At 53.4% G+C, this 27,141-nt stretch overlaps 1 protein-coding gene across 4 annotated transcripts; it reads right to left on the bottom strand.

Annotated features, from left to right (window-relative positions):
- Positions 1 to 65: 65 nt before the first annotated feature.
- On the bottom strand, positions 66 to 26,312 carry BCKDK (branched chain keto acid dehydrogenase kinase). 4 transcript variants are annotated; one of them, XM_084224229.1, is made up of 12 exons: positions 26,259 to 26,312; positions 22,887 to 23,060; positions 18,135 to 18,203; positions 16,364 to 16,474; positions 15,497 to 15,544; positions 14,090 to 14,209; positions 11,896 to 11,994; positions 9,232 to 9,305; positions 7,045 to 7,173; positions 5,645 to 5,734; positions 4,244 to 4,399; positions 66 to 846 (listed from the first exon to the last, which is right to left on the bottom strand). In XM_084224229.1, exons 2-12 carry the CDS (start codon positions 23,055 to 23,057, stop codon positions 702 to 704), a joined length of 1,212 nt encoding a protein of 403 aa, XP_084080355.1. In that variant the 5' UTR covers positions 23,058 to 23,060; positions 26,259 to 26,312; the 3' UTR covers positions 66 to 701. The 4 variants fall into 4 exon arrangements, with proteins under 4 accessions (XP_084080355.1, XP_084080357.1, XP_084080356.1 ...); XM_084224231.1 differs by having other exon boundaries at positions 26,255 to 26,288; XM_084224230.1 differs by lacking the exon at positions 26,259 to 26,312 and adding an exon at positions 26,047 to 26,095.
- Between the last annotated feature and the right edge of the window lie 829 nt (positions 26,313 to 27,141).

Raw genomic sequence — 27,141 nt, 5'->3', positions numbered from 1 at the left:
AACTTTTAGGGGCTCCACAACCCAAAAGTCCAACTTTGGAAGGTTCTCCATGGTTTTAACAACCAAAACACAACTTTGGAAGGTTCTCTTTGACCTCGATGACCAAACCCCAACTTTGGAAGGTTCTCCATGATTTTAATGACCACACCCCAACTTTGGAAGGTTCTTCTTGACCTTGATGACCAAACCCCAACTTTGGAAGGTTCTCCATGACTTTAATGACCAAGCCCCAACTTTGGAAGGTTCTCCTTGACCTTGATGACCAAACCCCAACTTTGAAGAGTTCTCCATAATTTTAATGACCCAAAAGTCCAACTTTGGAGGGTTCTCCTTGGTTTTAATGACCAAAACCCAACTTTTGACAATTCTTCCCAACTCTTAAGAGTTCTCCATGATTTTAATGACCAAACCCCAACTTTTAGGGGCTCCACGACCCAAAAGTCCAACTTTGGAAGGTTCTCCATGGTTTTAACAACCAAACCCCAACTTTGGAGGGTTCTCCATGGTTTTAACGACCAAACCCCAACTTTGGAAGGTTCTCCTTGACCTCGATGACCAAACCCCAACTTTGGAAGGTTCTCCATGATTTTAATGACCACACCCCAACTTTTAGGGGTTCCACCACCCCACAGTCCAACTTTGGCAGGTTCTCCATGGTTCCCGGGGCCGGGCCCCGGCTCTGGGGGTGCCCCTGACCCCCCCTAGATGCGGAAGCTCTCGGCCTTGCCGTCGATGTGCCGCAGCCTCAGGTAGACGTCGGTGCCGACGCCCTGCAGCGACTGCAGCACCAGGGACCCCCCCAGGTACTCGGCGTAGGCGCGCGACGTCGGCAGCCCGAAGCCGAACCTGGGGGGGAGAACCGGGAACGACAAAAAGTGGAGCCAGATCGTCCCAAAAATCCCCAAATTCCCATTAAATACCCCAAAATTCCAGCAAATTTTCCCCAAATCCCATCAAATTTCCCCAAAATCCCACAAATCCCACCCCAAAAACCACAGAACTGCCTCCAAAATCCAACCCGAGCCGAACCTGGGGGGACACCGGGAACGACAAAAAGTGGCGCGAGGTCATCCCAAAGATCCCCAAAATCCCATTAATGCCCCAAAATTCCCTGAAATCCCCCCCAAATCCCCCAGAATCCCAGCAAATTCCCCAAAAAAATACCCCAAAATCCCCACCAAATATCTCAAAACCACCTAAAATGTCCCCAAAATCCAACCCGAACCCGAACCTGGGGGGAAAAGCGGGAACGACAAAAAAGTGGAGCCAGATTGTCCCAAAAATCCCCAAAATCCCATAAATGCCCTAAAATTCCATTAAATCCCCCCCAAATACCCCAAAATCCCTCAAATTCCACCCCAAAAACCACAGAAATGCCTCCAAAATCCAACCCAAAACCAAATGTGGGGGGACACCAGGAACGACAAAAAGTGGCACCAGATGGTCCCCAAAATCCCCAAATTCCATGAAACACCCCAAAAAATCCCCACTAAAAACCCCAAATCCCATCAAATTCCCCCAAAATCCCTCAAATCCCACCCCAAAAACCACAGAACTGCCTCTAAAATCCAACCCGAGCTGAACCTGGGGGGAAAACCGGGAACGACAAAAAGTGGCGCCGGATCGTCCCAAAAATCCCCAAATTCCATTAAATCCCCCAAAATCCCAGCAAATTTCCCCTCAAATACCCCAAAATCCCTCAATCCCATTAATGCTCCAAAATTCCAGCAAATTCCCCAAAAAAATACCCCGAAATCCCCACTAAATATCCCAAAACCCCCTAAAATGTCCCCAAAATCCAACCCGAACCCGAACCTGGGGGGACACCAAAAATTCCCAAAAGTGGCCTCGAATTGTCCCAAAAAATCTCATTAAAAACTCCAAAATCCAATTCAATCCCCCCAAAATACCCCAAAATCTCATAAAATCCCCCAAACCCCAATCCTGGGCGTGTCCCCAAATTTGAGGAGGGGTCTCCAATTTGGGGAGGGGTCCCAGAAATCCCCTAAACCCCCCCAAACCTCCTCAAAACCCAACCCTGGGATTGTCCCCAATTTTTAGGGTTGGCCCCAATTTTTGGACATTGTCCCCAAATTTTGCGAATTGTCCCCAACTTTTGAGGGTGTCCCCGATTTAGGGAGGGGGTCCCCAATTTGAAAAGGGGTCCCCAATTTGGGGAGGGGTCCCAGGGATCCCCTAAACCCCCCCAAAACCCCCCAAACCTCCTCAAAACCCAACCCTGCGATTGTCCCCAATTTTTGGGATCGGCCCCAATTTTCGGACATTGTCCCCAACTTTTGGACATTGTCCCCAACTTTTGGGGGCTGTCCCCGATTTGGGGAGGGGGTCCCCAATGTGGGGTAGAGTCTCCAATTTGGGGAGGGGTCCCAGAAATCCCCTAAACCCCCCCAAACCCTCCCCAAATTCCCCCCAGACCCAACCCTGGGCACATCCCAAACTCGGAGGGGATTTCCCCAAATTTTGGGGGATGTCCCCAATTTCTGGACATTGTCCCCAACTTTTGGGGGTGTCCCTGATTTGGGGAGGGGGTCCCCGATTTGAGGAGGGATCCCCGATGTGGGGAGGGGTCCCAGAAATCCCCTAAACCCCCCCAAAACCCCCCAAACCTCCTCAAAACCCAACCCTGCGATTGTCCCCAATTTCTGGGGCTGTCCCAAATTTTCGGACATTGTCCCCAACTTTTGGACATTGTCCCCAACTTTTGGGGGGTGTCCCTGATTTGGGGAGGGGGTCCCCAATTTGAGAAGGGGTCCCCAATTTGGGGAGGGGTCCCAGTAATCCCCTAAACCCCCCCTAAACCCCCAAACCTCCTCAAAACCCAACCCTGCGATTGTCCCCAATTTCGGGGGATGTCCCCAATTTCCGGAGATTGTCCCCAACTTTTGGACATTGTCCCCAACTTTTGGGGGGTGTCCCCGATTTGGGGAGGGGGTCCCCGATTTGGAGAGGGGACCCAAATTTGGGGAGGGGTCCCAGGAATCCCCTAAACCCCCCCAAACCTCCTCAAAACCCAACCCTGGGATTGTCCCCAATTTCTGGGGTTGTCCCAAATTTTTGGACATTGTCCCCAAATTTTGGGAATTGTCCCCAACTTTTGGGGGTGTCCCCGATTTGGGGAGGGGGTCCCTGATTTGGGGAGGGATCCCCAATTTGGGGAGGTGTCCCAGGAATCCTCTAAACCCCCCCAAAACCTCCCCGAATTCCCCCAGACCCAACCCCGGGCACATCCCAAACTCGGAGGGGATTTCCCCAAATTTCGGGGGATGTCCCCAATTTCCGGACATTGTCCCCAAATTTTGGACATTGTCCCCAACATTTGGGGGGTGTCCCCGATTTGGGGAGGGGGTCCCTGATTTGGGGAGGGATCCCCAATTTGGGGAGGGGTCCTGGGGATCCCCTAAACCCTCCCAACCCCCCCCCAAACCCCCCGAAATTCCCCCCAGACCCAACCGTGGGCACATCCCAAACTTGGAGGGGATTTCCCCAGATTTTGGGGGATGTCCCCAATTTCCGGAGATTGTCCCCAACTTTTGGACATTGTCCCCAACTTTTGGGGGTGTCCCCGATTTGGGGAGGGGGTCCCTGATGTGGGGTAGAGTCCCCAATTTGGGGAGGGGTCCCAGGAATCCCCTAAACCCCCCCAAAACCCCCCAAACCTCCTCAAAACCCAACCCTGCGATTGTCCCCAATTTTTGGGATCGGCCCCAATTTTCGGACATTGTCCCCAAATTTTGCGAATTGTCCCCAACTTTTGGACATTGTCCCCAACTTTTGGGGGTTTCCCCGATTTGGGAAGGGGGTCCCCAATTTGAGAAGGGGTCCCCAATTTGGGGAGGGCTCCCAAGGATCCCCTAAATCCCCCCAAACCTCCTCAAAACCCAATCCTGGGATTGTCCCCAATTTTGGGGGATGTTCCCAATTTCCGGAGATTTTCCCCAACTTTTGGACATTGTCCCCAACTTTTGGGGGCTGTCCCCGATTTGGGGAGGGGGTCCCCGATTTGGGGAGGGGTCCCAAATTTGGGGAGGGGTCCCAGAAATCCCCTAAACCCCCCCAAAACCTCCCCGAATTCCCCCAGACCCAACCCTGGGCACATCCCAAACTCGGAGGGGATTTCCCCAAATTTGGGGGGATGTCCCCAATTTCCGGAGATTGTCCCCAACTTTTGGGGGGTGTCCCCGATTTGGGGAGGGGGTCCCCGATTTGGGGAGGGGTCCCTGACCCGTGCATGGGCCCGGGCTGGCCGCTGGCGTCCATCAGGGTGCGGAAGGGCCCCCCCAGGCGCGGGTCCTGCGCGCTCGCCTCGGCCGTGCTGAAGTGGTACTCGGTGACCTTGTCCAGCAGCTCGTGGGGAATGCCACCGCCCCGGTCCGAGATCCTGGGGACATTGGGGACATTTGGGGACATTGGGGACAGTGGGGGGATTGGGGACATTGGGGACATTAGGGACATTGGGGACATTTCGGGTGTTGGGGACATTGGGGACACTGGGGACATCAGGGGGATTGGGGACATTGAGGACATTGGGGATATTGGGGCTGTTGGGGACATTGGGGACATTGGGGGTGTTGGGGACATTGGGGACATTGGGGACACTGGGGACATCAGGGGGATTGGGGACATTGAGGACATTGGGGACATTGAGGGGATTGGGGACATTTGGGGGGATTGGGGACATTGGGGGGATTGGGGACACTGGGGACATTGGGGACATTGGGGATATTGGGGGTGTTGGGGACATTGGGGGGATTGGGGACATTGGGGACATTGGGGATATTGGGGGTGTTGGGGGTGTTTGGGACATTGGGGGGATTGGGGACATTGGGGACATTGGGTTTGTCCAGCAGCTCGTGGGGGATGCCACCACCCTGGTCCGAGATCCTGGGGACATTTGGGGACATTGGGGACATTGGGGACATTTGGGGTGTTGGGGGGATTGGGGACAGTGGGGACATTGGGGACATTTGGGGGTGTTGGGGACATCAGGGGGATTGGGGGTGTTGGGGACATTGGGGACATTGGGGGGATTTGGGACATTGGGGACATTGGGGGTGTTGGGGACATTGGGGACATTGGGGACATTGGGTTTGTCCAGCAGCTCGTGGGGAATGCCACCGCCCCGGTCCGAGATCCTGGGGACAGCGGGGACATTTGGGGACATTGGGGACATTGGGGGTGTTGGGGACATTGGGGACATTGGGGGTGTTGGGGACATTGGGGACATTGGGGGGATTGGGGACATTGGGGGTGTTGGGGACATTGGGGACATTTGGGGTGTAGGGAACATTGGGGACATTGGGGATGTTGGGGACATTGGGGACATTGGGGACATTGAGGACATTGGGGACATTGGGGACATTGGGGGTGTTGGGGACATTGGGGACATTGGGGGTGTTGGGGACATTGGGGACATTGGGGACATTGGGTTTGTCCAGCAGCTCGTGGGGGATGCCACCGCCCCGGTCCAAGATCCTGGGGACAGCGGGGACATTGGGGACAGTGGGGACATTGGGGGGACACTTGGGGACACCTTGGAGACACCTTGGGGACACCTTGGAGACACTTGGGGACACTTGGGGACCCTTGGGGACCCTTGGGGACCCTGGGCACGGGGTGTCCGTACCGGATGACGAGGTCGATGTCGTTGTTGGCGATTGTCACCACGATGTCGGGGACGTTGTAGGGCGTGTCCAGGTGCGACTCCATGGTGGCCCTGGCGCCCCAAATGTCACCAGGGTCACCCAGGGTCACTGGGGTCACTCCAAGGTCACCGGGGTCACCCCAAATGTCACCCCAGGACCCCAAAATGGCACCAGGGTCACCCCAAAATGACACCAGGATCACCCCAAGTGTCACCAGAACCACCCCAAGTGCCACCAGGGTCATCCAGAGGTCACCAGGGCCACCCCCAAATGTCACCGGGGTCACCCCAAATGGCACCAGGGTCACTCCAAAGTGCCACCGGGGCCACCCCAAATGGCACCAGGGTCACCCTGGGGTCACCAGGGACCCCAAAATGTCACCGGGGTCACCCCAAGTGTCACCAGGGCCACCCCGGGGTCACTGGGGTCACCCCAGGGACCCCAAATGGGACCGGCGTCACCCCAGGGTCACTGGGGCCATCCCAAATGTCACCAGGGTCACCCCAAATGTCACTGGAGTCACCCCAAAAACTCCAAAATGTCACCAGGGTCACCCCAAATGTCACCAGGGTCACCCCAGGGTCACCCCAAATGTCACTGGGGTCACCCCAAGTGTCACCAGGGCCACCCCAGGGTCACTGGGGCCACCCCAAGTGTCACCAGGGTCACCCCAAATGTCACTGGGGTCACCCCAAAAACTCTAAAATGGCACCGGGGTCACCCCAAGGGTCACCCCAGGGTCACCCCAAATGTCACCGGGATCACCCCAGGGTCATCAGGGACCCCAAAATGTCACCAGGGTCACCCCAAATGTCACCCCAGGAGCCCAAAATGTCATTGGGGACCCCCAAAATGTCACCAGGGTCACCCCAGAGACCCCAAGATGGCACCAGGGTCACCCAAAATGGCACCGGGGTCACCCCAGGGTCATCAGGGACCCCAAATGTCACCCCAGGACCCCAAAATGTCACCAGGGTCACCCCAGGGTCACCAGGGTCACCCCAAATGTCACCAGAGCCACCCAAGGGTCATCAGGGACCCCCAAAATGTCACTTCAGGAACCCAAAATGTCACCAGGGTCACCCCATTAACCCCCCCCAATTTCAAAAATCCTCCAAATCCCCAGAATTCACCCCAAAATGCCCCAAAATCCCCGGAATTCACCTCGAAATGTCCCAAAATCCCCGGAATTCCTCCCAAAATGTCCCAAAATCCCCGGAATTCCCCCCGGAATTCCCCCAAATCCCTGGAATTCCCCTCGAAATGTCCCAAAATCTCCAGAATTCCCACCAAAATCCCCGGAATTCCCCCCAAAATGCCCCAAAATCCCCGGAATTCGCCCCAAAATCCCCGGATTTCGCCCCAAACCCCTCCCAGGTACCTCATGGCGTTCTTGAGCAGCTCGGGCAGGACGTAGTCCAGGGGCAGGGGGATGAACGGGAACCGCGCGGCCACGTGGCCGTTGATGCGCACACGGGGGGCGTTACCATATTGATGCTCACATAAACGCCTGGGACAGGTGAGACACAGGTGTGACACACCTGGGTGACACCTGTGACACCTGTCCTGTCACCTACAGCCACCCCCTGTCACTCAGTGTCACCCCCGGGCCGTGGCCGTTGATGCGCACACGGGGCGCGTTCCCGTACTGGTGCTCACATAAACGCCTGGGACAGGTGTGACACACCTGAGTGACACCTGGGTGACACCTGTGACACCTCACCTGTCACCTACAGCCACCCCCTGTCACTCAGTGTCATCCCTGTGACTGACACACCTGGAACAGGTGTGACACACCTGGCTGACCTCTCCAGTGTCACCTGTGTGACATCACCTGGCAGCCACAGTCACCTGCTGGCACCTGCTGCTCCCTGGGTGTGCCCAGGTGCCCCCAGGTGTGCCCAGGTGTGCCCAGGTGTATCCCAGGTATGAGGTATGCCCATCTGTGCCCAGGTGCTCCCATCTGTGCCCAGGTGTATCCCAGGTGTACCCAGGTGTACCCCGGTGTATCCCAGGTGCCCCCAGGTGAATCACGGGTGTATCCCAGGTGTGTTTTTCCCCCCCAGGTGTATCCCAGGTGCCCCCAGGTGTATCCCAGGTGTGCCCAGTGTATCCAGGTGCCCCCAGGTGTGCCCAGGTGTGTTTTTACCCCCCAGGTGTGCCCAGGTGTGTTTTTCCCCCCAGGTGCCCCCAGGTGTGCCCAGGTGTGTTTTTTCCCCCAGGTGCCCCCAGGTGTGCCCAGGTGTGTTTTTCCCCCCAGGTGCCCCCAGGTGTGCCCAGGTGTGTTTCCCCCCCCAGGTGCCCAGGTGTGCCCAAGTGAGTCCCCAGGTTTGCCCAGGTGTTTCCCCCCCAGGTGTGTTTTTACCCTCCAGGTGTGCCCAGGTGTGTTTTCCCCCCCCAGCTGCCTTCAGGTGTGCCCAAGTGAGTCCCCAGGTGTGCCCAGCTGTGCCCAGGTGTATCCCAGGTGTGCCCAGGTGTGCCCAGGTGCGTCCAGGTGTGTCCCAGGTGTGCCCAGGTGTACCCAGGTGAGACCCAGGTGTATCCCAGGTGTCTGCAGGTGCCCCCAGGCGTATCCCAGCTGTGCACAGATGCCCCCAGGTGTATCCCAGGTGTGCCCAGGTGTATCCCAGGTGTATCCCAGGTGCCCCCAGATGTGTTTTTTCCCCCCAGGTGCCCCCAGGTATATCCCAGGTGCCCCCAGGTGTGTTTTTCCCCCCCAGGTGCCCCCAGGTGTATCCCAGGTGTGCCCAGGTGTGATTTTACCCCCCAGGTGCCCCCAGGTGTGCCCAGGTGAGTGCCCAGGTGCGCCCAGGTGCCCCCAGGTGCTCCCAGGTGCCCCCAGGTGTATCCCAGGTGTATCCCAGGTGTATCCCAGGTGTATCCCAGGTGCCCCCAAGTGTATCCCAGGTGTATCCCAGGTGTGCCCAGATGCCCCCAGGTGCCCCCAGGTGTGCCCAGGTGAGTGCCCAGGTGCCCCCAGGTGTGTTTCCCCCCCCAGGTGCCCCCAGGTGTATCCCAGGTGTATCCCAGGTGCCCCCAGGTGTGTTTCCCCCCCCAGGTGTGCCCAGGTGTATCACAGGTGTGCCCAGGTGCCCCCAGGTGCATCCCAGGTGTGCTCAGGTGCCCCCAGGTGTATCCCAGGTGTGCCTAGATGCCCCCAGGTGTATCCCAGGTGTATCCCAGGTGTATCCCAGATGCCCCCAGGTGTATCCCAGCTGTGCCCAGATGCCCCCAGGTGTGCCCAGGTGTGCCCAGGTGCCCCCAGGTGTGTTTCCCCCCCCCCAGGTGTGCCCAGGTGTATCCCAGGTATATCCCAGGTGACCCCAGGTGTGTTTTTCCCCCCAAGGTGCCCCCAGGTGTATTCCAGGTGCCCCCAGGTGTGCCCAGGTGCCCCCAGGTCTATCCCAGGTGTATCCCAGGTGTGCCCAGGTGAGTGCCCAGGTGCCCCCAGGTGTATCCCAGGTGTGCCCCAGGTGGCCCCAGGTGAGTGCCCAGGTGCCCCCAGGTCTATCCCAGGTCTATCCCAGATGCCCCCAGGTGTGCCCAGGTGTGTCCCAGGTGCGCTCACCTGGCGAAGTCCACCCACTTCTCGATGAGTTTCTTGGGGGACAGGCGGGTGCAGATGATGCCGACGAAATCCGGCTGCGGATCGGGGCCGGAAAGGGCAAAAACGGGAAAAATCAGGAAAAAATCGGAAATTTGGGAAAATTGGGGGGAATTTGGGAAAATTGGGGAGAAATTTGGGAAATTTTGGGGGGAATTTGGGGAAATTTGGGAAAATTGGGGGAAAAAAGGAGAAAAATTTGGAGTAAATTTGGGGAAAAAAAAGAGGAAAATTTGGGAAAATTGGGGGGAATTTGGGGAAATCGGGGGGAATTTGGGAAATTTTGGGGAAAAATGTGAAAAAATTCTGAAAAATTGGGGGAAATTTGAGAGGAAAAATTGGGGGGAAAAAAGAAAATCAGGAAGAAATTGGGAAAATTGGGGGAAATTTGGGGAAATTGGGGGGGAATTTGGGAAAATTGGGGGAAATGAGAAAAATTTGGGGGAAATTCAGGGGAAAAAAGGAGGAAAATTTTGGGGGAAAATGGGGAAAATTTGGGAAAATTGGGTGGGATTGGGGAGAAAAGGGGAAAATTTGGGAAAAGAGGAAAATGAGAAAAAATTCAGGAAAATTGGGAAAAAAATTCAGGGAAATGGGGAAAAAATTGGGGAAAAATCAGGGGGGAAATGGGGGCAAACCAGGAAAAACTGGGATGAATGACCTGGCACACCTGCCCAGGTAAGCTATAGGGACCTATAGGGATCTATAGGGATCTATAGGGATCTATAGGTACCTGGCACACCTGCCCAGGTGAGCTATAGGGATTTATAAGGATCCATAGGTACCTGGCACACCTGCACAGGTGAGCTATAGGGATCTATAGGGGTCTATAGGGATCCATAGGTACCTGGCACACCTGCACAGGTGAGCTATAGGGATCTATAGGGGTCTATAGGTACCTGTCACACCTGCACAGGTGAGCTATAGGGATCTATAGGGGTCTATAGGTACCTGGCACACCTGCACAGGTGAGCTATAGGGATCTATAGGGGTCTATAGGTACCTGTCACACCTGCACAGGTGAGCTATAGGGATCTATAGGAATCTATAGGGATCCATAGGTACCTGGCACACCTGCACAGGTGAGCTATAGGGATCTATAGGAATCTATAAGGATCTATAGGTACCTGTCACACCTGCCCAGGTGAGCTCACCTTGTCCTCGTGCAGCGCCAGGTGATGCCCAGGTGCTCTATAGGGATCTATAGGTACCTGTCACACCTGTCCAGGTGCTCTATAGGGATCTATAGGTACCTGTCACACCTGCCCAGGTGAGCTCACCTTGTCCTCGTGCAGCGCCAGGTGATGCCCAGGTGCTCTATAGGGATCTATAGGTACCTGGCACACCTGCCCAGGTGAGCTATAGGGATTTATAAGGATCCATAGGTACCTGGCACACCTGCACAGGTGAGCTATAGGGATCTATAGGGGTCTATAGGGATCCATAGGTACCTGGCACACCTGCACAGGTGAGCTATAGGGATCTATAGGGGTCTATAGGTACCTGTCACACCTGCACAGGTGAGCTATAGGGATCTATAGGAATCTATAGGGATCCATAGGTACCTGGCACACCTGCACAGGTGAGCTATAGGGATCTATAGGAATCTATAAGGATCTATAGGTACCTGTCACACCTGCCCAGGTGAGCTCACCTTGTCCTCGTGCAGCGCCAGGTGATGCCCAGGTGCTCTATAAGGATCTATAGGGATCTATAGGTACCTGTCACACCTGCACAGGTGAGCTCACCTTGTCCTCGTGCAGCGCCAGGTGATGCCCAGGTGAGCTATAGGGATCTATAGGGCTCTATAGGGATCTCTCACACCTGCCCAGGTGCGCTCACCTTGTCCTCGTGCAGCGCCAGGTGATGCCCAGGTGAGCTATAGGGATCTATAGGGATCTATGTGTACCTGTCACACCTGCCCAGGTGCGCTCACCTTGTCCTCGTGCAGCGCCAGGTGATGCCCAGGTGCTCTATAGGGATCTATGTGTACCTCTCACACCTGTCCAGGTGCTCTATAGGGATCTATAGGTACCTGTCACACCTGTCCAGGTGAGCTCACCTTGTCCTCGTGCAGCGCCAGGTGATGCCCAGGTGAGCTATAGGGATCTATAGGTACCTATAGGGATCTCTCACACCTGCCCAGGTGCTCTATAGGGATCTATAGGTACCTGTCACACCTGCCCAGGTGCGCTCACTTTGTCCTCGTGCAGCGCCAGGTGATGCCCAGGTGCTCTATAGGGATCTATAGGGATCTATAGGTACCTGTCACACCTGCCCAGGTGAGCTCACCTTGTCCTCGTGCAGCGCCAGGTGATGCCCAGGTGAGCTATAGGGATCTATGTGTACCTGTCACACCTGCCCAGGTGCTCTATAGGGATCTATAGGTACCTGTCACACCTGCCCAGGTGAGCTCACCTTGTCCTCGTGCAGTGCCAGGTGATGCCCAGGTGCTCTATAGGGATCTATAGGGATCTCTCACACCTGTCCAGGTGCGCTCACCTTGTCCTCGTGCAGCGCCAGGTGATGCCCAGGTGCTCTATAGGGATCTATGTGTACCTGTCACACCTGCCCAGGTGCTCTATAGGGATCTATGTGTACCTGTCACACCTGTCCAGGTGCGCTCACCTTGTCCTCGTGCAGCGCCAGGTGATGCGCCGCCAGCATCCGCATGCCCAGGCGCGACGTCAGCGTCTTGTCCAGGAACGGCCGCAGCAGCCGCTCGTCCTGGCAGGTGAGCCACAGGTGAGAGCACAGGTGAGACCACAGGTGAGAGCACAGGTGAGAACACAGGTGAGACCACAGGTGAGATGGACAGGTGAGAGAATTGAGATGGACAGGTGAGACCACAGGTGAGACAGACAGGTGAGAGAGGTGAGATGGACAGGTGAGGGACAGGTGAGACCACAGGTGAGACAGACAAGTGAGAGCACAGGTGAGACCACAGGTGATACAGGTGAGACCACAGGTGAGACCACAGGTGAGATGGACAGGTGAGCGACAGGTGAGACCACAGGTGAGACAGACAGGTAAGATGGATAGGTGAGCGACAGGTGAGAGCACAGGTGAGACAGGTGAGACCACAGGTGAGACCACAGGTGAGATAGACAGGTGAGAGAGGTGAGATGGACAGGTGAGGGACAGGTGAGACCACACGGGAGACAGACAGGTGAGACAGGTGAGATAGACAGGTGAGGGACAGGTGAGATGGACAGGTGTGACCCACAGGTGAGACAGACAGGTGAGACCACATTTGAGACCCACAGGTGAGACCCACAGGTGTGACCCACAGGTGAGGGACAGGTGAGACCACAGGTGAGATGGACAGGTGAATAACAGGTGAGACCACAGGTGAGACCCACAGGTGAGACAGAGAGATGAAATCACAGGTGAAACAGACAGTTAGAGAGGTGAGATGAACAGGTGAGACCCACAGGTGAGACCAGAGGTGAGACCCACAGGTGAGACAGAGAGCTGAGACCCACAGGTGAGACCCACAGGTGAAACAGGTGAGAACAAGTGAGACAAGTGAGCTGGACAGGTGTGAGACAGGTGAGACAGGTGATGGACAGGTGAGACAGATGGGTGAGACAGGTGAGGAACAGGTGAGGGACAGGTGAGAGACAGGTGAGGGACAGGTGAGAGACAGGTGAGACAGGTGAGAGACAGGTGAGGAACAGGTGAGAGACAGGTGAGGGACAGGTGAGACGGGTGAGACAGACGGGCGAGACAGGTGAGACACAGGTGAGAGACAGGTGGGACAAGTACGGACCAGATGAGACCAACAGGTAAGACAGGTGAGATACAGGTGAGGCAGCTCAGACAGGTAAGAGAAGTGAGACAGATGAGACAGACAAGTGAGACCAACAGGTGAGACAAGCAAGACAGGTAAGGGACAGGTGAGCCAAGTGAGTGGGTGTGGCTCAGGTGGGATTTTCCCAGGTGTGACCCAGGTGAGATCACCCGCCCTAGGTGTGTCCCAGGTGTGTGTGTGCATCTCAGGTGTGTCCCAGGTGTGTGTCTGTGTACCTCAGGTGTATCCCAGGTGTAACTCAGGTGTGTGACAGGTGTGTCTGTGTATCCCAGGTGTGTCCCAGGTGTATCTCAGGTGTATGAGAGGTGTGTCTGTGTATCTCAGGTGTATGACAGGTGTGTGACAGGTGTGTCTGTGTGTCTCAGGTGTATCCCAGGTGTATCTCAGGTGTGTGACAGGTGTGTCTGTGTATCTCAGGTTTGTCCCAGGTAGAGTTACCTGTCCCAGATGAGGTTACCTGTCCCAGGTGTGTCCCAGGTGAGTTACCTGTATGTGCCTGCAGCACTCCCTCAGCCCCTCAGCCAGCAGGGGGCGTATCTCAGGTGTGTGACAGGTGTGTGTGGGTGTATCTCAGGTGTATCTCAGGTGTATCTCAGGTGTGTCCCAGGTGAGTTACCTGTCCCAGGTGAGTTACCTGTCCCAGGTGAGTTACCTGTATGTGCCTGCGGCACTCCCTCAGCCCCTCGGCCAGCAGGGGGCGTATCTCAGGTGTGTGACAGGTGTGTCTGTGTATCCCAGGTGTGTCCCAGATGAGGTTACCTGTCCCAGGTGTATCTCAGGTGTATCTCAGGTGTGTGTCTGTGTATCTGAGCTGTATCTCAGGTGTATCTCAGGTGTGTGTGGGTGTATCTCAGGTGTGTCCCAGGTGAGTTACCTGTCCCAGGTGAGTTACCTGTATGTGCCTGCGGCACTCCCTCAGCCCCTCGGCCAGCAGGGGGCGTATCTCAGGTGAGTGTGGGTGTATCACAGGTGTATCTCAGGTGAGGTTACCTGTCCCAGGTGAGTTACCTGGATGTGCCTGCGGCACTCCCTCAGCCCCTCGGCCAGCAGCGTCACCACGTCCTTGTGATCCTCCAGCAGCTGCCGCAGCAACGCGCAGTACTGGGACTCGTCACTGCGCACCTGGATCTGCACAGGTGAGACAGGTGAGACAGGTGTGACAGTGACAGTGACAGTGCTGGGACTCGTCACTGCGCACCTGGATCTGCACAGGTGAGACAGGTGAGATACAGGTGTGACAGGTGTGACAGTGACAGTGACAGTGCTGGGACTCGTCACTGCGCACCTGGATCTGCACAGGTGAGACAGGTGAGAGACAGGTGAGACACAGACAGGTGAGACACAGGTGAGACAGGTGTGACAGTGACAGTGACAGTACTGCGACTCGTCACTGCGCACCTGGATCTGCACAGGTGAGAGACACAGACAGGTGAGACACAGACAGGTAAGACAGGTGTGACAGTGACAGTGACAGTGCTGGGACTCGTCACTGCGCACCTGGATCTGCACAGGTGAGATACAGACAGGTGTGACAGTGACAGTGCTGGGACTCGTCACTGCGCACCTGGATCTGCACAGGTGAGATACAGACAGGTGTGACAGTGACAGTGCTGGGACTCGTCACTGCGCACCTGGATCTGCACAGGTGAGACAGGTGAGACACAGACAGGTGAGACACAGACAGGTGAGACAGGTGAGACAGTGACAGTACTGGGACTCGTCACTGCGCACCTGGATCTGCACAGGTGAGACAGGTGAGACACAGGTGAGATACAGGTGTGACAATGACAGGTGTGACAATGACAGGTGTGACAGGTGAGACAGTGACAGTGCTGCAACTCGTCACTGCGCACCTGGATCTGCACAGGTGAGACAGATGAGACACAGACAGGTGAGACACAGACAGGTGAGACAGTGCTGGGACTCGTCACTGCGCACCTGGATCTGCACAGGTGAGACAGCTGGGCCCAGCTGTGCCCAGCTGTGCCCAGGTGTGCCCCCAGGTGTGCCCAGGTGTATCCCAAGTGTGCCAGCTGTGCCCAGGTGTCCCCCAGGTGTGCCCAGGTGTGCCCCAGGTGTGCCCAGGTGTGCCCCAGGTGTGCCCAGGTGTATCCCAGGTGTGCCCAGGTGTATCCCAGGTGTGCCAGCTGTGCCCAGGTGTATCCCAGGTGTCCCCCAGGTGTGCCCAGGTGTGCCCAGGTGCCCCCAGCTGTGCCCAGGTGCCCCCAGGTGTGCCCAGGTGTGCCCAGGTGTCCCCAGGTATATCCCAGGTGTGTCCCCAGGTGCCCCCAGGTGTGCCCAGGTGTGCCCAGGTGCCCCCAGCTGTGCCCAGGTGTGCCCAGGTGTTGCCAGGTGTGCCCAGGGGTGCCCAGGTGTGCCCAGGTGTGCCCAGGTGTGCCCAGCTGTGCCACTCACCGGGGGGAAGTCGCTGAGTTTCTGGAAGGCGCGGATGTACAGCTCGTGCTGGGGGGAGGGGACACATCAGAAAATTCCAGAAAATTCCAGGGAATTTTCCAGAATTTCCAAGAATTTTAAGATTTTTAGAATTCTTGGGAATTTTGGGGGAATTTGAGGGAAATTTGGGATTTCTCCCTAAAATATTTGGGAATTGTTTTAATTCTGGGAATTTGGGGATTTTTGAGCATTTTGGGATCCTCGGGAATTTGGGGAATTTTTGGGAATTTTGGGCACTTTGGGAATTCTGGGAACTTGGGAAATTTGGGGAATTTTGGGATTTTCTGGGACTTCTGGGAATTTTGGAAAATTCCAGGAGTTTTCGGATCCTTGAGAATTTTCTAGAAATTATTGGGAATTTGGTGGGAATTTTGGATTTTTTGGGATTTCAGCAATTTGGGAATTTTTGGGAATTCTGAGAATTTTTTTTTTGGATTCCTGGGAATTCCCTGGGAATTTTTTTGGGGGGGGGTAATTTCAGGAATATTTTGGGATTTTTTTCCTTGAATTTCTTCTGATTTTTTTCTGGTTTTTTTGGTTTTTTTTTTAATTTTAGGAATTTTGAGATTCCCTTTAAAACTTTTGGGAATATTTTGGGAATATTTTGGAATATTTTCAGATACATTTTGGGTCATTTTAGGAATTTTGAAGCGATTTTTTAAAAATTTTTTAAAATATTTTTAGGATTTTTTTCAGATTTTTTTCCGATTTTTTTCCGAATTTTTTTGGATTTTTTCCCAAAATATTGGGAATTTTTGGGGAATGTTGGGAATTCCCAGTAATTCCTGGGGTGATTTTGGGGTGATTTTGGGGTTTTTTGGGGCTCACCACGTGCAGGATGGTGGGGTTGCAGCCGATGATGAAGGGAAGGTTCCGGAAGCCCTGGATGCGGTGGGCGATGCGCACGGGCAGCTCCTGCTGCAGGTACCGGGCGCTTTTCTGGGCCAAAAAAACCAAATTTTGGTCAAATCCTGAATTTTTTTAGCACTTTTGGGGATTTCTGGCAATTGGGGAATTTTCCCACCCAAATTCTGCCCAGCAAAACCCAAAAAAATTCCCAAAAATTGAAGTTTTTATCCCAATATTTTGATTTTTCACCTCAAATTTTGCAGCTTTTGCCCCAAATTCTGAAAATTTCACCCCAAATTTTTACATTTTCACCCAAAGTTTTGACATTTTTTCCCAAATTCTTGAGGTTCCACCCCAAATCTTTGAGACTTTTACCCAAAATTTTAAAGATTCGCACAAAATTTTTGACATTTTGCCCCAAATTTTTGAGTTTCTACCCCAAATTTTGAATTTTCACCCCAAATTCTTGAGTATCCACCTCAAATTTTTAAGGTTTATCCCAGATTTTGGTGCTTTAATGGCAATTTTTTGACATTTTACCCCAAATTTTTGACTTTTTACCCCAAAATTTGAAGGTTTTATCCCAAATTTTCATGCAGCTCCTGCTGCAGGTACCAGGAAATATTCTGGGCTAAAAAACCCCAAATTTTGGACAAATCCTGAATTTTTATCTCCCTCACAAACCCCTCAGGGATTTCTGGCAATTTGGGAATTTTCACACCCAAATTTTGGGGGGTTCTGCCCAGCCAAACCCACAAAATCCCCCCAAAAACTGAGATTTTTACCCCAAAATTTTGAGCTTTTTCCCCAAATTTTTAAATTTTTTTACCCCAAATTTCTGAGATTTTACTCCAATTTTTTTTTTACTTTTTACCTCAAATTTTTGAGGTTTCATCCCAAACTTTGGGGATTTCCCCCCCCCCCCAAATTCCCCCCGAAATTTTGGGGACCTCCCCTATCAAAACCCTCCAAAATTCAAGAATTCCCCCCAGATTTTGGGACCCCCCACAAGTTTTAGGGAGCCCCAGATTTTGGGGACTCCCCCAGCAAAATCCTTTCTCCCCCTCCCCCAAATTTTGGGGACCCTCCAATGATTTTAGAGACCACCCCAAATTTTGAGGATCCCCCCCCAAATTTTTGGGACCCTCCCTACTTCCCCCCGAAATTTTGGCCTCCCCCAACCCCTTTTATCCCCCTAAAAACGGAGAAAATTCCCCCAAATTTTAGGAGCCCCCCCAAATTTTGGGGACCCCACAGATTTTGGGGACCCCCCACCCAAATTTTGGGGATCCCCCCTCAATCTTCGCCCTTTCCCAACGCATTTCACCCCAAAACCCCCCAAAATTCAGGGAAAATCACCCAAAATTTGGGGGAAATTTTGCCTCCCCCCCTTCTCCTTTTAGCCCCAGATTTTTGGGGATCCCTCCCAAATTTTTGGGACCCTCCCTCCTTCCCCCCCAAATTTTGGCCTCCCCCAACCCCTTTTATCCCCCCAAAAATGGAGAAAATTCCCCCAAATTTTAGGAGCCCCCCAAATTTTGGGGACCCCCCACCCAAATTTTGGGGATCCCCCCTCAACCTTCGCCCTCCCCCAACTCATTTCACCCCAAAACCCCCCAAAATTCAGGGAAAATCACCCAAAATTTGGGGGAAATTTTGCCTCCCCCCCCCCCTTCTCCTTTTAGCCCCAGATTTTGGGGATCCCTCCCAGATTTTTGGGGATCCCCCCCCGAATTTTGGGGTGCCTCACCAGGATGTGGCTGCCGTCCTGCGAGCGCCCCGAGTAGAGCATGGTGGTGGGGGTCAGGCGCACCGAGGGCTGGGTGGGGCAAAAAAAGGAGATTTTGGGGTTTGGGGGAGCCCAAATTTGGGATGGGATCCGTCCTAAAATGACCCCAAAATCCCCCCCAAAAAAGGCTCAAAATGTCCCAAAAATGGCCAAAAAATCCCGCCCAAAAAGTCTCAAAATCTCCCAAAAAAGGCCACAAAATCCCGCCCAAAAATGTCTCAAAATCTCCCAAAAATGGCCACAAAATCCCTCCCAAAAATCTCCCAAAAATGGCCAAAAAAATCCCACCAAAAAATCTCCCAAAATCTCCCAAAAATGACCCCAAAATCCCCCCCAAAAATGTCTCAAAATCTCCCAAAAATGACCCCAAAATCCCCCCCAAAAATGGCCACAAAACCCCCCCAAAAAAAGGCTCAAAATCTCCCAAAAATGACCCCAAAATCTCCCCCCAAAAAGTCTCAAAATCTCTCAAAAACGGCCCCAAAATCTCCCCCCAAAAAGTCTCAAAATCTCTCAAAAATGACCCCAAAATCTCCCAAAAATGACCCCAAAATCCCACCCAAAAAAGGCTCAAAATCTCCCAAAAATGACCCCAAAATCCCACCCAAAAAAGTCTCAAAATCTCCCAAAAATGACCCCAAAATCCCCCCCAAAAATCTCCCAAAATCTCCCAAAAAAGACCCCAAAATCTCCCAAAAATGACCCCAAAATCCCACCCAAAAAGTCTCAAAATCTCCCAAAAATGGCCCCAAAATCCCACCCAAAAAAATCTCAAAATCTCTCAAAAATGACCCCAAAATCCCTCCCAAAAATGGCCCCAAAATCCCCTCCAAAAAGTCTCAAAATCTCCCAAAAATGACCCCAAAATCCCCCCCCAAAAATATCCCAAAATCTCCCAAAAATGACCCCAAAATCCCACCCCAAAAGTCTCAAAATGTCCCAAAAATGGCCCCAAAATCCCCCCCAAAAACTCTCAAAATCTCTCAAAAACGACCCCAAAATCCCCCCCAAAAAGTCTCAACAACTCTCAAAAATGACCCCAAAATCTCCCAAAAATGACCCCAAAATCCCCCCCAAAAAAGTCTCAAAATCTCCCAAAAATGACCCCAAAATCTCCCAAAAATGACCCCAAAATCCCCCCCAAAAAATCTCCCAAAAACTCCCAAAAATGGCCACAAAATCCCCCCCCAAAATCTCCCAAAAACTCCCAAAAATGGCCACAAAATCCCCCCCCAAAAAGGCTCAAAATCTTCCAAAAACGACCCCAAAATCCCCCCCAAAAAGTCTCAAAATCTCTCAAAAACGACCCCAAAATCCCCCCCAAAAAGTCTCAAAATCTCCCAAAAATGACCCCAAAATCCCCCCCAAAAAGTCTCAACAACTCTCAAAAATGACCCCAAAATCTCCCAAAAATGACCCCAAAATCCCCCCCCCAAAATCTCCCAAAAACTCCCAAAAATGTCCACAAAATCCCCCCTGAATTCCCTAAAAATGGCCACAAAATCTCCCTAAAATTCCCCTCAAATGACCCCAAAATTCCCTCCAAAAATGCCCCATAAAAGGACCCAAACTCCCCCCAAAACGCTGCAAAATCAGCCCTAAAATGGCCCCAAAATGCCCCAAAAATTCCCCCCAAATACCCCAAAAATTCCCCCCCAAAATGCCCCAAAAATTCCCCCAAATGGCCCCAAATCGCCCCAAAAAGGCCCCAAAATGGCCCCAAATGGCCCCAAATCCGGGGTAAATTTGGGGAGGGATCTCCCCAATTTGGGGAGGGGTCTCACCCTCTCTGTGGCCTCATCAATCACCCCAAATCCCCCCCAGAATTCCCCCAAATGGACCCAAATGGCCCCAAATTGACCCAAAATGACCCCAAAATGACCCCAAATGACCCCAAATGGCCCCAAATCCATGGGGAATTCGGGGAGGGGTCTCCCCAATTTGGGGAGGGGTCTCACCCTCTCTGTGGCTTCATCAATGACCCCAAATCCCCCCCAAAATCCCCCCTAAATCCTCCCAAATGGCCCCAAATTGCCCCAAAATGACCCCAAATGGCCCCAAAATGGCCCCAAAATGGCCCCAAATCCGTGGTGAATTTGGGGAGGGGTCTCCCCAATTTGGGGAGGGGTCTCACCGTCTCTGTGGCCTCATCAATCCCCCCAAATCCCCCCCAAAATCCCCCCCAAATGACCCCAAAATGACCCCAAATGGCCCCGAATGGCCCCAAAAAGGCCCCAAATCGACCCCAAATGGCCCCAAAATGACCCCAACTGGCCCCAAATCCGCGGGGAATTTGGGGAGGGGGTCTCCCCAATTTGGGGAGGGGTCTCACTCTCTCTGTGGCTTCATCAATCACCCCAAATCCCCCCTAAATCCCCCCAAATGGCCCCAAATCACCCCAAAAAGGCCCCAAATGGTGCCAAAATGACCCCAAATGGCCCCAAAATGACCCCAAATGGTGCCAAATCCCCCCCAAATGACCCCAAAATGGCCCAAAATGGCCCCAAATCCGTGGGGAATTTGGGGAGGGGTCTCCCCAATTTGGGGAGGGGTCTCACCCTCTCTGTGGCTTCATCAATCACCCCAAAATCCCCCAAAAATCCTCCACGAATGGTGCCAAATCTCCCCGAAATGGCCCCAAATGGTCCCAAAAAGGCCCCAAATCGACCAAAAATGGCCCCAAAATGACCCCAAACGGCCCCAAATCGGTGGTGAATTTGGGGAGGGGTCTCCCCAATTTGGGGAGGGGTCTCACCCTCTCTGTGACTGCATCAATGACCCCAAATCCCCCCCAAAATCCCCCCCAAATGGCCCCAAAATGACCCCAAATGGTGCCAAATTGACCCCAAATAGCCACAAAATGACCCCAAAATGGCCCAAAATGGCCCCAAATCCGTGGTGAATTTGGGGAGGGGTCTCCCCAATTTGGGGAGGGGTCTCACCCTCTCTGTGGCCTCATCAATCCCCCCAAATCCCCCCCAAAATTCCCCCAAATGTCCCCAAAATGACCCCAAATGGCCCCAAAATGGCCCCAAACAGCCCCAAATCGGCGGTGAATTTGGGGAGGGGTCTCCCCAATTTGGGGAGGGGTCTCCCCAATTTGGGGAGGGGGTCTCAACCTCTCTGTGGCCTCATCCATCACCCCCAAATCCCCCCCAAATCCTCCCTAAATCCCCCCAAATAGACCCAAATCCCCCCCAAATGGCCGCAAATCCCCCCCAAAATGAGCCCAAACGGCCCCAAATACATGGGGAATTTGGGGAGGGGTCTCCCCGGGTTTTGGGGAATTTGGGGAGGGGTCTCACCCTCTCTGTGGCCTCATCAATCACCCCAATCTCCCCAAAATCCCCCAAAAATCCCCCCCAAATGGCCCCAAAATGACCCCAAATGGCCCCGAATGGTCCCAAAAAGGCCCCAAATTGACCCCAAAATGACCCCAAATGGCCCCAAATCCATGGGGAATTTGGGGAGGGGTCTCCCCAATTTGAGGAGGGGTCTCACCCTCTCTGTGGCTCCATCAATCACCCCAAATCCCCCCTAAATCCCCCCCAAATGGCCCCAAATCACCCCAAAAAGGCCCCAAATGGTGCCAAAATGACCCCAAATGGCCCCAAAATGACCCCAAATGGCCCCAAAATGACCCCAAACGGCCCCAAATCGGTGGGGAATTTGGGGAGGGGTCTCCCCAATTCGGGGAGGGGTCTCCCCAATTTGGGGAGGGGGTCTCAACCTCTCTGTGGCTTCATCAATCACCCCAAATCCCCCCTAAATCCCCCCGAAATGGCCCCAAAATGACCCCAAATAGCCCCAAAATGACCCCAAATGGCCCCAAAATGACCCCAAACGGCCCCAAATCGGTGGTGAATTTGGGGAGGGGTCTCCCCAATTTGGGGAGGGGTCTCACCCTCTCTGTGGCCTCATCAATCACCCAAAAATCCCCCAAAAATCCTCCACGAATGGTGCCAAATCTCCCCGAAATGGCCCCGAATGGTCCCAAAAAGGCCCCAAATTGACCCCAAATGGCCCCAAAATGACCCCAAACGGCCCCAAATCGGTGGGGAATTTGGGGAGGGGTCTCCCCAATTTGAGGAGGGGTCTCCCCAATTTGGGGAGGGGGTCTCAACCTCTCTGTGGCTTCATCAATCACCACAAATCCCCCCTAAATCCCCCCCAAATGGTGCCACATTGACCCCAAATGGTCCCAAAAAGGCCCCAAATCGACCCCAAATGGCCCCAAAATGACCCCAAACGGCCCCAAATCCATGGTGAATTTGGGGAGGGGTCTCCCCAATTTGGGGAGGGGTCTCACCCTCTCTGTGGCTTCATCAATCACCCCAAAATCCCCCAAAAATCCCCCAAATCCCCCCCAAATGGTGCCAAATTGACCCGGAATGGTCCCAAAAAGGCCCCAAATTGACCCCAAATGGCCCCAAAATGGCCCCAAATCCGTGGGGAATTTGGGGAGGGGTCTCCCCCATTTGAGGAGGGGTCTCACCCTCTCTGCAGCTGAGTCAATCACCCCAAATCCCCCCCAAATCCTCCCTAAATCCCCCCAAATAGACCCAAATCCCCCCCAAATCTCCCTCAAATCCCCCCAAAATGACCCCAAACGGCCCCAAATCCATGGTGAATTTGGGGGAGGGGTCTCCCCCATTTGAGGAGGGGTCTCCCCAATTTGAGGAGGGGTCTCCCCAATTTGAGGGGGGGTCTCACCCTCTCTGCAGCGGCGTCGATGGCGGGCTGGTGGTAGAAGGAGGTGACGGCCTTGCAGCGCTCCCGCGCCAGGTCCGGGGGGGTTTGGTCGGCGGCGGCGCGGGCGGGGGGATTTTGGGGGGCCCCTCCCCCAGCCCCCCGCAGACCCCCCCCCAAAAGGCGCCGCAGCATCTCCTGCAGGGGGAGGGGAAAGGGTTAATGGGGTGAGACACCCCAAAATCCCAAAAATCACCCCAAAAATCCCAAAAATCTCCCCAAAATCCCCCCAAAATCCCCCCCAAAACCACCCCCAAAACGCATCTCCTACATGGGGGGAGGGGAGGGGAAAGGGTTAATGGGGTGAGACACCCCAAAATCCACCCAAAAATCCCAAAAATCCCCCTAAAATCCACCCAAAAATCCCAAAAATCTCCCCAAAATCCACCCTAAAAATCCCAAAAATCCCCCCCAAAATCCCCCCCAAAATGCATCTCCTGCATGGGGGAGGAAAGGAAAGGGTTAATGGGGTGAGACACCCCAAAATCCACCCAAAAAATCCCAATATCCACCCAAAATCCCCCAAAAGGCGCCGCAGCATCTCCTGCATGGGGAGGGGAAAGGGTTAATGGGGTGAGACACCCCAAAATCCACCCAAAACCCCCAAAAATCCCCCCAAAATCCACCGAAAAATCCCCAAAATCCCCCCAAAATCTACCCAAAAAATCCCAAAAATCCCCCCAAAATCTACCCCAAAAATCCCCCCCAAAATCCCCCCCCAAAATGTGCTGCAGCATCTCCTGCATGGGGAGGGGAGGAAAGGGTTAATGGGGTGGGACACCTCAAAACCCACCCAAAAAATCCCAAAAATCCCCCCAAAATCCCCCCCCAAAACGCACCACAGCATCTCCTGCATGGGGAGGGGAAAGGGTTAATGGGGTGAAACACCCCAAAATCCACCCAAAAAAATCCCAAAATCCACCCAAAATCCACCAAAAAAATCCCCAAATCCCCCCAAAATCCACCCAAAAAATCCCAAAAATCCCCCCAAAAACCACCCCCAAAACTCATCTCCTGCATGGGGGGAGGGGAAAGGGTTAACGGGGTGAGACACCCCCAAATTCCACCCAAAAATCCCAAAATCCACCCAAAAATCCCAAAATCCACCCAAAATCCCCCCCCCAAAACGCATCTCCTGCATGGGGAGGGAGGGGAAAGGGTTAATGGGGTGAGACACCCCAAAATCCACCCCAAAATCCCCTAAAATGATGTGAAAAATCCCCTCAGGGACCCCAAAAACCCCCAAGGACCCCAAAAATCCCCTCAAAGACCCCAAAAATCCCCTCTGGGACCCCAAAATCCACCCAGAGAACCCCAAAAATCCACTCAGGGACCCCAAAAATCCCCCCAAGGACCCCAAAAATCCCCTCAGGGACCCCAAAAATCCCCTCTGGGACCCCAAAATCCACCCAGAGAACCCCAAAAATCCGCTCAGGGACCCCCAAACCCCCCAAGGACCTCAAAAATCCCCTCAAGGACCCCAAAAATCCTCTCAAGGACCCTAAAAATCCTCTCAAGGACCCCAAAATCCACCCAGAGAACCCCAAAATTCCCCTCAGGGACCCCAAAATCCCCAAGGACCCAAAAATCCCCCCAAGGACCCCAAAAATCCGCTCAGGGACCCCAAAAATCCCCCCAAGGACCCCAAAAATCCACTCAGGGACCCCAAAAATCCCCCCAAGGACCCCAACATCCACCCACAGAACCTCAAAAATCCTCCCAGGGACCCCAAAAATCCCCCCAAGGACCCCAAAATCCCCCCAAGGACCCCAACATCCACCCACAGAACCTCAAAAATCCTCCCAGGGACCCCAAAAATCCCCCCAAGGACCCCAAAAATCCCCCCAAGGACCCCAACATCCACCCACAGAACCTCAAAAATCCTCCCAGGGACCCCAAAAATCCTCTCAAGGACCCCAAAATCCACCCAGAGAACCCCAAAAATCCGCTCAGGGACCTCAAAAATCCCCCCAAGGACCCCAAAAATCCTCTCGGGGGACCCAAAATCCCCAAGGAACCCCAAAAATCCCCTCAGGAACCCCAAAAATCCTCTGAAGGACCCCAAAAATCCTCACAGGGACCCTAAAAATCCCCTCAGGGACCCCAAAAATCCCCAAGGACCCCAAAAATCCTCACAGGGACCCCAAAAATCCCCTCAGGGACCCCAAAAATCCCCTCAAGGACCCCAAAAATCCTCACAGGGACCCCAAAAATCCTCACAGGGACCCCAAAAATCCCCTCAGGGACCCCAAAATCCACCCAGAGAACCCCAAAAATCCACCCAGAGAACCCCAAAAATCCCCCAAAATTACCTCAAAAATCCTCTCAAGGACCCCAAAAACCCCCAAGGACCCCAAAAATCCCCTCAGGGACCCCAAAAATCCCCTCAAGGATCCCAAAACCTCCCCAGAAATTCCAAAAACCCCCAAAGACCCCAAAAATCTCCTCAGGAACCCCCAAAATCCCCCCAAGGACCCTTTTTTCCCTCAGAGTTTCCCCAAAATCAAAATTTAAAAGGTGCAGGAATTCTTTTTTCCCCAAAAAATTGCTCCGGGACCCCTTTTTCCCCTCAGAATTCCTCAATAAAAAAAGATTTAAATATCCAGGATCCCTTTTCCCCTCAGAGTTCCTCCAAAATACAAACCCAAAAGGTCTAGAACCCCCAAAATCACGATTTAAGTCTCCAGAACCCCTTTTTTACCTCAAAATCCCCCCCAAAACTACCCCAGAACCACTTTTCACCTCAGAGTTTCCCTAAAATCAAAATTTAAAAGGTCCAGGATCTCTTTTTTCTCTCAATATCCCCCCAAAAACTGCTCTAGGACCCCTTTTTTTCATCAAAATCGCCCCCAAAACAACTTTTCCCCTCAGAGTTTCCTAAAATAAAACCTCAAAGGGTTCAGAACCCCGAAAAAGAGAATTTAAGTGTCCGGAACCCCCTTTTTACCTCAAAATCCCCCTTAAAAGCGCTCCGGGACCCCGTTTTCCCCTCAGAGTTCCCCTAAAATAGAAACTCAGAAGGTCCAGGACACCCCTAAAAGGGAATTGAAGTGTCTGGAACTCCTTTTTTCCCTCAAATTCACCCCAAAACCGCTCCGGGACCCCTTTTTCCCCTCAGAATTACCCCAAAACTGCTCAGGGATCCCTTTTTCCCTTTAATCCTCCTCCATTCCCACCTCTCCGCCCTCCCTTCTCCACAACCCCGTGTCCCAAACACAACCCCGGTGTCCGGACACTCTCTTTTCCCTTCATTTTTCCCACAAAAAACCTTCAATTTTACCCCAAAACCCCTTAAATTTACCCCAAAAATTCCCCCAAATGTTCCCCCTCACCAACCAGCGGCCCCGGGGCCTCCCCGACACCTCCCCCGGCTTCGGCTCCTAATGGACTCGCCCGTTCCCGCCCCTCCCGTTGTTCCCCCCCCCCTTTTCCCCCCCCGCGCGTTCCCCTCAGGGTGGTACGGTCCGGCCGCACTGCGCGCGCGCGGGAACCTGAGGGGGAGCGGCGGTAAAGCGGCGCCCCCTAGCGGCGGAGGTGTGAGGGGGCTCGGGTTTTTGGGGAGAAAAAAGGGAATTTGGGGATTTTTCTGAGGGGAAAAAGGGGTCCCCGGGCTCTAAATCCAAGATTTTTGTGGAAATTTGAGTGGAAAAGGGCCTCGAGTGTATAAATCGTTTTTGGGGGCAGAAAAAAAGGGATTTTGGGATTTTTCTGAGGGGAAAAAATGGGTCCCTGGGCTCTAAATCCAAGACTTTTGAGGAAATTTGAAGGGAAAAGGGGCTCCAGGTGCATTAATAGGGTTTTTTTTGGGGAAAAAAGGGATTTGGGGATTTTTTTCTGAGGGGAAAAATGGGTCCCTGGGCTCTAAATCCAAGATTTTTGAGGAGATTTGAGGGGAAAAGGGCCTCCGAGTGTATTAATCGTTTTTGGGGGGCAGAAAAAAAGGGATTTGGGGATTTTTCTGAGGGGAAAAAGGGATCCCCGGGCTCAAAATCCAAGATTTTTGAGGAAATTTGAAGGAAAAAGGGGCTCCCGGTGCATTAATTGTTTTTTTGGGGGAGAAAAAAGGGATTTGAGGATTTTTCTGAGGGGAAAAAGGGATCCCCGGGCTCTAAATCCAAGATTTTTGGGCAAATTTGAAGGGAAAAGGGGCTCCCGGTGCATTAATAGGGGGTTTTTTTTTGGGAAAAAAGGGATTTGGGGATTTTTTTCTGAGGGGAAA

This window comes from Fringilla coelebs (genome assembly GCF_963513975.1).
Source record: "Fringilla coelebs genome assembly, chromosome: 35".
NCBI lineage: Eukaryota > Metazoa > Chordata > Aves > Passeriformes > Fringillidae > Fringilla > Fringilla coelebs.
This window is presented reverse-complemented; position numbering and strand designations above follow the sequence as displayed.